Source organism: Notolabrus celidotus, chromosome 6 (assembly GCF_009762535.1).
Source record: "Notolabrus celidotus isolate fNotCel1 chromosome 6, fNotCel1.pri, whole genome shotgun sequence".
Taxonomy (NCBI): Eukaryota; Metazoa; Chordata; class Actinopteri; order Labriformes; family Labridae; genus Notolabrus; species Notolabrus celidotus.
Genome location: NC_048277.1, coordinates 37,083,694 through 37,094,762, shown reverse-complemented (window position 1 = coordinate 37,094,762; position 11,069 = coordinate 37,083,694). Strand labels below are relative to the sequence as shown.

At 42.0% G+C, this 11,069-nt stretch overlaps 1 protein-coding gene across 1 annotated transcript; it reads left to right on the top strand.

Annotated features, from left to right (window-relative positions):
* Positions 1-104: 104 nt before the first annotated feature.
* On the top strand, positions 105-4,354 carry LOC117814686 (E3 ubiquitin-protein ligase TRIM21-like). The gene is given in 4 exon segments (XM_034686153.1): positions 105-274; positions 2,223-2,357; positions 2,359-3,364; positions 3,367-4,354. Coding segments are annotated over 3 exon segments (1,635 nt in total). The 5' UTR covers positions 105-274; positions 2,223-2,231; the 3' UTR covers positions 3,870-4,354.
* The last annotated feature ends 6,715 nt before the right edge of the window (positions 4,355-11,069 follow it).

Below are 11,069 nucleotides of genomic sequence, written 5' to 3'. Positions count from 1 at the left end.
TATAATTATATGTTCTTAAATATGAAGAATGAAAAGTCAGTAAAGACTCTTCTTAGATCAAAGCCACGTCAAGGTGTGCTCCCACGAGGCCTGAGTGACGTCACTGGAGGAGGAGGGGCTTGAACGCCACTTTTCCTGAGATGAAAGTGAAAGTTAGTCTGAGTGTGAGCAGAGCTGCGGTCGAGAAAAGTCTCCCTGTTTCTCTCTAAAGACAAATTCAAGCAAAGTCTTGGAGTTTTTCTCAACTGAACAGCAGAATCTGTGTCCATCAGCGGTGAGTACACTGACCTACAAAGACTAAATGTACTGACTGAACATTTAAGAGGAAACAAGAAGCTGCTCCCTCCCCGTCTGTTCACCTCGACACTAGACGACGAGGAGTAGAGCCAGAGGATTATAAAGTTGATATCTACGGAAATAAAGTGCTTCTAAAGTAGAATAAAGTGGTTCTAGGTGAACACAGTCTAATAAAGTGGTTCTAGGTGAACACAGTCTAAATAAAGTGGTTCTAGGTGAACACAGTCTAATAAAGTGGTTCTAGGTGAACACAGTCTAAATAAAGTGGTTCTAGGTGGACTCAGTCTAATAAAGTGGTTCTAGGTGAACACAGTCTAATAAAGTGGTTCTAGGTGAACACAGTCTAATAAAGTGGTTCTAGGTGGACTCAGTCTAATAAAGTGGTTCTAGGTGGACTCAGTCTAATAAAGTGGTTCTAGGTGAACTCAGTCTAATAAAGTGGTTCTAGGTGAACACAGTCTAAATAAAGTGGTTCTAGGTGAACACAGTCTAATAAAGTGGTTCTAGGTGAACACAGTCTAAATAAAGTGGTTCTAGGTGGACTCAGTCTAATAAAGTGGTTCTAGGTGAACACAGTCTAATAAAGTGGTTCTAGGTGGACTCAGTCTAATAAAGTGGTTCTAGGTGGACTCAGTCTAATAAAGTGGTTCTAGGTGAACTCAGTCTAATAAAGTGGTTCTAGGTGAACACAGTCTAATAAAGTGGTTGTGTATTTGGTGAAAGTCCTTATAGGTGTGGTGAGTTGTCCCTCTCTCTCTCTGCGGTCAAGTGAGCCGTCTTTTGTTAAACCCTGGTGAAGCCAGCCTCCCCTCGAAAAATAATGCGCGTCTATACAGGGAATTACGGTACGGCTGCTGCGAGCGACCAAAAAGGAGGAATGTAGCTCCAAAAGTTGTTTTTGAATATGAAAATGAAATTTAAAAAATACAGAAAAAGTACTAGTTCTCTATATTTTAAGATGATTGAAATTTTTGAGAAGATTATTTTTAAATTCTGCTCAAATTGCACGCTTTGATATTTTGTCATATTGATCATTTTATTTTGAAAAATCTGGGAGAGGTGACAAAGATCTTTCAATGGATTATTGTTCCTCATGTATCTGGCTATCACTCTGAAAATTCTCAGCAGATTTTACTGAAGAACTTTTGAGAAAAATAATGTTCAATTCTGCTCAAATTGCACTCAGACACTTTGATATTTTACTCATTTTCATTATTTTATTTTGAAAAATCTGTGAGTCAATCATTTTTCTCAAAATCTATACAATAGAATCTGCTAAGAAATTTTAGGGTGACAGCCAGGGACACGAGGAAAAATAATTCATTGAAAGATCTTTGTCACCTCTCCCAGATTTTTCAAAATAAAATAATGAAAATGAGTAAAATATCAAAGCGTCTCAGTGCAATTTTAGCAGATTGAACATTATTTTTCTCAAAAACTATACTGTAAAATCTGCTAGTGGACAACATCATGGTTTGATCCTGTCCATCAAAGGAAGATCTGATTTGTCATTTCAAAATAAAAGACACTTGAAATTTGGAAAAGTAGCAATAATTTTGGAATATTTTCCACTATTAGTCTGAACTGAAGTTAGTCAGTTGAAACTAGGATTTTTTAAAATAATCTCCCTTTGAAAATATCCCAAATTATTGCAATTATGCTACATTTCAAGTGTCTTTTATTTTGAAATGACACATCAGACCGAGCTGTGATCATTGTTGCTTTAGTTGCTTTGAAAACGTTTACACTTAGACGTAGACGAGCCGTATTAACGGGATATGTAGAACAGGAATGAGTGATCGGCTAGTTTTTAGTCCGTTTACTATTTAAGTCTGTGACTTGTTGATGATATCCTGTAATGGTGACACTTTCTATGTTCCACTTCTCATACTTTGTTTTTATTCTTCCTCTCTTTTTGTCCTCAGGTTGTAGAAATGTCTGCTGCCAGCTGTCTGCTGACTGAAGATCAGTTCCTGTGCTCCATCTGTCTGGATGTGTTCACTGATCCTGTCAGCACACCATGTGGACACAACTTCTGTAAAAGCTGCATCACTGAATCACTGGGATGTTAAAGTCCCGCATGATTGTCCAAACTGTAAAGAGGTTTTCTACAAAAGACCTGAGCTGAAGGTCAACACCTTCATCTCTGAGATGGCTGCTCAGTTCAGACAGAAAGCTCAACAGGAAGCCAGCAGCAGCAGCTCAGAGCAACAAGTTTCCAAACTAGGAGAAGTTCCCTGTGATGCCTGCACTGGAACCAAACTGAAGGCCCTGAAGTCCTGCCTGGTGTGTCTGGTTTCTTACTGTGAGACTCACCTGGAGCCTCACCTGACAGCTTCACGTCTGAAGAGACATCAGCTGATCGACCCTGTGGAGAACCTGGAAGGCAGGATGTGTGAGAAGCACGACAAACTGCTGGAGCTGTTCTGTAAGAACGACCAGATGTGTGTCTGCATGATGTGCACTATCTTAGACCACAAGACTCATGATGTTGTTCCTCTGAGAGAAGGATATGAAGGAAAGAAGGCCGAGCTGGGGAAGACAGAGGCTGAAATTCAGCAGATGATCCAGAAGAGACGACTGAAGCTTGAAGAGTTCAAACAGTCAGTGGAGCTCAGCAAGAAGAATGCAGACAGAGAGATGGCAGAAGGTGTTCAGGTCTTCAGCGCTCTGATGGAGACTGTTGAGAGACGCCTAAATAATCTGACGGACACGATCAAAGAGAAGCAGAGAGAGACGGAGGAACAGGCTGAAGGCTTCATCAAAGAGCTGCAACAGGAAATCTCTGAGCTGGAGAAGAGAAGCTCTGAAGTGAAGAAGCTCTCACGCTCTGAAGACCACCTCCACCTCCTCCAAAACATCACGGCCCTGAACGCTGCTCCACCCACCAAGAACTGGACTGGAGTCAGAGTCCATCCACCTTCATATGAGGGGACTGTGGTGAGAGTTGTGAAGCAGCTGGAGGAGACGCTCAGGGAACAGATGAAGAAGCTGATCTATGAGGCCGAGCTGAAGAGAGTCCAGCAGTATGAGGTGGATCTGACTCTGGATCCTGATACAGCACATCCTAACTCATCCTGTCTGATGATGGAAAACAAGTTCATGACAGTGATGTGAGGAAGATTCTCCCAGACAATCCAGAGAGATTTGATCGTTGTGCTATGGTCTTCTCAAAGCAGAGTTTCTCTTCAGGCAGATTTTACTTCGAGGTTCAGGTTAAAGGGAAGACTTGGTGGGCTTTAGGAGTGGCCAGAGAGTCGATCAATAGGAAGGGACCAATCACAGTGAGTCCTCAGAATGGTTTCTGGACGATATGTTTGAGGGACAAAAATGTGTACAAAGCTCTTGCTCATCCTCCAGTCTGTCTCTCTCTGCAGTCTGATCCTGAGAAGGTGGGGGTGTTTGTGGACTATGAGGAGGGTCTGGTCTCCTTTTATGACGTTGATGCTGCAGCTCTGATCTACTCCTTCACTGGCTGCTCCTTCACTGAGAAACTCTACCCATACTTTAGTCCCTGTAGAAATGATGGAGGTAAAAACTCTGCTCCTCTGATCATCTCTCCTGTCAACTAAACTGAGGAGAGCAACCACTGAGTTTCAGAGAAAGGTTGATGTCAAAGAGAACACCTGAAGAGGTGTCCATCATCACAAATGTCTTTAAGGCCTTTAAGGTGTCCTTTAGTTCCTGAATATGACCCTTGATGTGTTTCATCCTGCTGACAGCATGCTCACTCCTTGAAGACAAACATTTCTTTCATGAGATTAAAATTATAATCTGAGTTTTATAACTGTTAGAGTCAAATTGTGAGCGTCTGCAGAGAGTTGGTGTTAACAGCAGCGTGCTGTTTACTGTAGAGGAGGTGACATGCACAAGATTTCAGGTGACCATGACCACAGTTACACCTCTTCTTGACAGATAAAGGATTGTTTTTGTAAATAGAATCTGTAAATATGAAAATATGAGAAGTGTTGAATTCTGGGACATGTTACTGATGAACGGTGTGAATGAAAAAGTCGTTTTCTTGTCTTGATTTTTCAAATAAACTAAAGTGAAGTTTTCTCTGAGTCTGGTTTGGTTCTTTAGTTCTTCAGTCAGGGATAATGTTCAGTGAGTTGGTGATTATGTGAGTTAGAATCCTGATGTCATGACTTGATGCTTAGTTTAGTGTTGTCCTTGTGTTTCATGCCTTGGTTCCTCCCTGTGTTTGTTCTGTATTAGTTCTCCTTCGTCTCCCTCTTGTGTGTTTAGTGATCCTCGTCTCTTGTTGTATTTTCTTGTGTTTCCTGTTTTATTTTGTAGTTCTTGCTCCCTGTGTTTCCAGTTTAGTGTTACTTCCTGTCCTTGTGTGTTTCCCTCCTTTTTTGATGAGCCTGCTTAGTCTCACCTGTGTCCTGTGTCCACACCTGTGTTAATCACTGTGTGTGTTCAGTTCCTCTGTTTCCCCCGTCCTGTGTTGGATCATTGTTCGTCTCTCCTGTGTTTTATCTGGATTTGACTCTTTGACGTTTTTAGTAAGTTTTGTTTATTAAAACCTTTTATTTTAAATCTGCACTTCCAGTTTCTCCATTCATGACACCTGACAGGGTGAGCGGGCCTGGATTGCAGCATCAGATGAAATGTTAAAAAAACATCCATGTTGTTAAGCATGAAAATATTATTGCCACAGTGTCAACAGGTGGAGATGAAATATTCCAAATCTCCTCACTGCGTATTGATCTAATGGGATGTGTGTGAGCTAATAGGAGTTAATAACCGTTGTCAAGGGGTTTAGACCAATCAGAATCAAGTATTCAACTCCGCCTGTTGATCAGTGAGAAAGCTGGAAAGAGTTGTTCTAACACTCAATGACTGAACATTATTCCAGCAGATGATTTATGTTCAAACACAAACTCAAATCAAATCAATGAATCGATCGATGTTCATTCAAATCTCTGGAGACCAGAGGAAATGTGACTGAAGCAGCCGGGAGGAACTTTTGCAGCTTCTTGTGTGCAGTTTCAGTGTTTGTCCGCTAGGTGGCGACCTGCCTCCATCTCCTCTTCTTTAACTCACACCAGTTTCTCTCTTTCTAATGGAGCTGATTAACTTCAGCTGTTCCTACACACGCGCATGCTTCCTCTGTGGTTTCATGTGTTTGTCAAGGATGGCGTGCTGGTACTGAGGTGCAAGCTAAGAAAAGACGACATGGACCTGTCCCTCCACCCGCCGCTATGGGGAATGTAAGATCTATCTACGATAAGGTGGACGAGCTAACCAAGCACCAGAGGGAATACTGGCAGAGTAGCATCATGCTAACAGAGCCAACACCGGACATGAACGCCACATTGGAAGGATTTCACCTGCTGTGGGCGGACAGGATACAGGAGAGCGGGACTGAACACACTGGTGAAGAAGGCCAGCTCAGTCCTGGACCCTGTGGAGGTGGTGGCTGACAGGAGAATTATGGCCAAGCTGTCGTCTTTGATGGACATTTCTTTCCTATATACATTCTAGTTAAATTCTTGTAGTGTACACCTTCTTGTTTGCTGCTGTAACTCCATGAATTTCCCCGTTGTGGGACGAATAAATGAGTATCTTATCTTGTCTTATAGAGCTGACAGCGGGAGGACTCGATGGAGGACTCTCTGAGGTGTCGTGGGCCGGACTAAAGGAAACATCAGTGAAGAGAGGAGCCCACTTGATAACCCCAGTGATGTGCTGTCTCTCTCTCCATCTGTCCTTTCTGTCTCAGGCTTTGGAGGACATCAGTCTGATAATAAGAGTGATAAGTGGGATGATGTATAGTGACCTTTACACACATGTAGCAGCCTGTTTATGAAAACATACAGTATGTTCATTCATCTGACAGACTTCTTGTTTTCTGAGTATATGTTCTTAAATATGAAGAATGAAAAGTCAGTAAAGTCTGGCCTTTGCTGACCATGTGAGGTCCTACAAGGAGGCACTCTCCAAGACCAAGACCTCCTATTACTCCACCCTCATTGCCTCACAACAAAATCAACCCAGATCTTTTTTCTCAACCATACACCAACTTCTCCGCCCACTTGCTCCCTCCCTCACTGCCGATGCTCCTGACCTCTGCTCAAAGTTCCTCGACTTTTTCCAAGCCGAGGTAAATTCTATCCATCATCAACTCCTGGCGCCTGGCCCCTCCCCTTCTCACGTATCCATGACACCGGATGACATGCTCCCAGCCACAGCCCTCCACTCCCAATGCTCTCTCTCCTCCTTCTCCCCAGTCGATGCTTCACTGGTCTCGAAGCTGGTTCCCAGAGCTAAAGCCTCCACCTGCTCCCTTGACCCTATGCCCACGGTGCTGGTCAAGGCCTGTCTTCCCACCCTCTGCCCCATCATTACGGACATCATCAACTCCTCTCTGGCTTCTGGAATAGTTCCCTCTCAGTTCAAAACTGCCTCCATAACTCCCATCCTTAAGAAGCCTGGTCTGGACCCTGAGGAGCTGAACAACTACAGGCCGATCTCTAACCTTCCTTTCCTCAGTGAAACCCTGGAAAGAGCAGTGGCTGCCCAGCTACATCAACATCTGTCCAACCATGAGCTCTATGAACCACTACAGTCACCCTACAGACCACACCACAGCACAGAGACCGTCCTCATCAAGATCACCAACGACCTCCTCCTCCTCGCTGCAGACTCCGGACACATCAGTATACTCATCCTCCTCGACCTTTCTGCTGCCTTTGACACAGTTTCCCACACAGTCCTTCTGAAATGCCTATCAGACAATCTCGGCATCACAGGTACAGCTCTTTCATGGTTCCAATCATATCTTTCCCACAGGACTCAGTTTGTCAGCATCAACGGCTCATCCTCCCCCCCGGCCCCTGTCAACCAAGGTGTCCCCCAAGGCTCTGTGCTCGGTCCCCTACTCTTCACCATCTACATGCTCCCACTCGGTCAGATCATTCGGCACTTCAGTCTCAATTTCCACTGTTACGCTGATGATACTCAGCTCTACCTCAGCACCTCACCATCCGCCCAGCTTCCCCCTCAGTCTCTGGTCAACTGCCTTCACGCCATAAAATCCTGGAGGACATCTAAACTCCTCAAACTCAACAGTACCAAGACGGAGCTCGTGGTTGTGGCCCCCAAGCCACTGCTCAGGAAGGTTGGAGATCTCCTCCTCCACGTGGATGGCTGTTCCATCTCCCCATCTCTTGAAGTCCGCAACCTGGGTGTCATTCTTGACTTCACCCTCTCCTTCCTGTTACACATCAAATCAGTCACAAAGTCTGCCTTCTATCACCTGAAGAACATCTCCCGTCTGCGTCCATCTGTCTCTGATTCAGTTGCCCAGACCCTCATCCACGCTTTCATAACCTCCCGGCTAGATTACTGCAATGGAGTCCTGTTCCGGGTACCCAGCAATGCCCTGGACCGGCTCCAATACGTGCAGAACTCAGCAGCCAGGGTTCTCACGCACACCAAGCCCTGGCAGCACATCACCCCCACTCTCATTCACCTCCACTGGCTCCCTGTAAAGTACTGCATCACCTATAAGCTCCTCCTCCTCACCTACAAACCCCTGCATGCCCACGCCCCCCCAATACCTGGCTGACCTCCTCCACCAACACACTCCATCCCGGAACCTAAGGTCTTCGGACCTGGGTCTCTCTCCCTCCTGACATCCGCAGCGCCCCAACCCTGGACACTTTTAAGAAGGCATTCAAAATGAACCTTTTCCTCAAGGCCTTTCCCCGTTAGTTATCCCTACCCACCCCCCAGACCCCCTACCTGACCCTGTGAAGTGACCTTGAGTTTCTTAAAAGGTGCTATATAAAAATCAGTTATTATTATTATTATTATTATTATTATTATTATTATTATTATTATAAGACTCTTCTTAGATCAAAGCCACGTCAAGGTGTGCTCCCACGAGGCCTGAGTGATGTCACTGGAGGAGGAGGGGCTTGAATGCCACCTATCCTGAAATGAGAGTGAAAGTTAGTCTGAGTGTGAGCAGAGCTGCGGTCGAGAAAAGTCTCCCTGTTTCTCTCTAAAGACAAATTCAAGCAAAGTCTTGGAGTTTTTCTCAACTGAACAGCAGAATCTGTGTCCATCAGCGGTGAGTACACTGACCTACAAAGACTGAATGTACTGACTGAACATTTAAGAGGAAACTAGAAACAAGTTAAATTAAGTCGTTATATTAGAGAATAAAGGATCTATATACAAGAATTAAGTATCTATACAAGAATTAAGTATCTATATACTAGAATAAAGTTGGTATATAGAAGAATAGAGTATTTATATAGGATAATAAAGTTTTTATAGGTGAACAAAGTCTAAATAAAGTAGTTGTGTATGAGGTTATGAGGTGAAAGTCCTCATAGGTGTGTCCTCATAGGTGTGGTGAGTTGGCTCTCCCTCCCTGTCTCTGCATGGCACTGTTCCAGCTTCAGGAGCGTTGATTACTGGGCGGCGTCGCGCGCACTGACATATACAGGTGTGTGTGTTTCCGGGTTGTGGGGCGCTGTTTGTGAAGTTGTTTACACTGAAAATAAAAACAACATTTCTCCACATTTAGCTCCAAAATGTCATAAAAATGTAGAGTGAATTTTTAAAAGTCACTTTTTTTTCACATTTAGAGGAATATTTGAAATTTTCTTCACATTTAAATTGTTGTGAAAAATATATAAAGTTAAAATAAGTGTTAAATCCAAATGTTTAATATAAATCTAAATATTTAATCTAAATAATAAATGTTAAATCTAAATGTTTGGATCGCGGAGCAACACTTAACATTTATATTTATATTTAATAATTAGACATATATTTAACATTTAGATTTATATGTAACATTTCTATTTCTATTTAACATTTAGATTCATATTTGATATTTATATTTATATTTAACATTTAGATTTATATTTGATATTTAAATTCAACATTTATATTTATATTTATTTATATTTATATTTGACATTTATATTTATCTTTCACATTTATATTTAACATTTAGATTCATATTTAATATTTATATTTAACATTTAAATTTATATTTAATATTTAGAGTTAACATTTATATTTATATTTGATATTTATATTTAACATTTAGATTCATATTTAATATTTATATTTCACATTTAGATTTATATTTAATTTTAACAATTAGAATTATATTTATTTATATTTATTTTTTACATTTAGATTGAATGTTGAACATTTAGATCTATATTTAACATTTAGATTAATATTTAATATATTTATATTTAAATTTAATATTTATATTTATTTTGAACATTTAGATTGAATGTTGAACATTTACATTTATATTCTACATTTAGATTAATATTAAGCATTTGGATTTAACAATTTTTTTTTTTTTTTGATGTTTTGAAGCTAAATGTGGTGAAATGTTGTTTTTATTTTCAGTGTGCACAACTTTACAAACGGCGCCCCATAGCGGTCTGAGCAGGAGCGGAGAAGTTTTGTTGAACGCGTGAACGTGACCGTCAGGTTCAAACAACCTAAGACAAGAATAATACTGCACAAAAGAGGTCAGACAACAGTTCTTTGGATTTTACTTGCAAGGAGAACGGTCAGAGAGTGCTCAGTTACAATCTCCACCCCGCTCTGAAGCACACTCTGCCGTACCCTCTCTATTTATTTCCTTAGGGTGGTCCATATGTTGCAGCCAAGAATACAGTCGGACGCTGGACGGACGTTTCACTTGTCTCAACTTTATTTACCTTAACAGAACTCTTTTCGACATATTCTCCGGCTGCTCACAGAACACTGCAGCTTCATGCTAACAGCATCTTTCAGTTAACACGTTCCATGAAAAACTCTTCTTCTCACTAACACGTCTGTGTATTGCTCCGTTCCTGACTCACAGGCACCACCTAGTGGTGTAAATAATACAGCGCATGTAATCACATGTAAACATCAGCTGCGAATTTAAAGGGGACATATCACGCTTTTTTCATCAATATATATTGGTCTAAGAGGTCCCCAAAACATGTCTTTAAAGTTTATGCTCATAAAAACACTTTGAAATCAGATTCTGGTCTGCCTGAAAAACCCTCTTCTTCAGCCCTCCTCAGAACACTCTGTTTTCTCTCTGACCACGCCCCCTCAGGAAGTGGATGTGCCTCGGCTCTCCAGCACGTTGATCTAATGTTTACATGTTGGCTGAATATACACGGCTGCTCAGAGATCACGTTACTTCAACCCTCTGAATCTGATCCTGACGGAGAGGCGCCTGTAGCAGGACCTTTCTGAACGATTGGTCACAGATTCTGTGTTTCTTGTTGTTTTATTTGTCAGTATGTAGACGTGTGTCTTGGTACACAGCTACGAACATGTAGCTATGTGGCTATGCTAACTAGCTCTAGCACTTATCCATGATAAATAAAAATCATCCACTAGATCTTCAAATCTGCAGACGTGGGGAGTAAACCGACCTTGTGTTTATTAAGACAGCCTACAACTAGCATGCCTCCCTCCTAAGCTCCTTGTTAGCACACATGTGTGCAGGGAATGAAAAACGGAGGAGGGGTTGAGTTGTATTTTATACAGTCTATGGGCTGACAAGCTCCGAGCTCTGACTTCCTGTTACAGAACGGATGGCGTTGTGACGTATGAAAACACTGAAAACTGAAACGGTGGTTTCACACACATTTACAGAAAGGTGGAGAAATCAGAAACAGGGGCAGAATGGATTCTTTTCATTCTCGGGGGTTTGTAGACAGGGACACATATTTCAGGTAGAGAACCATTAAAAAAGTCAATTTGCATGATATGTCACC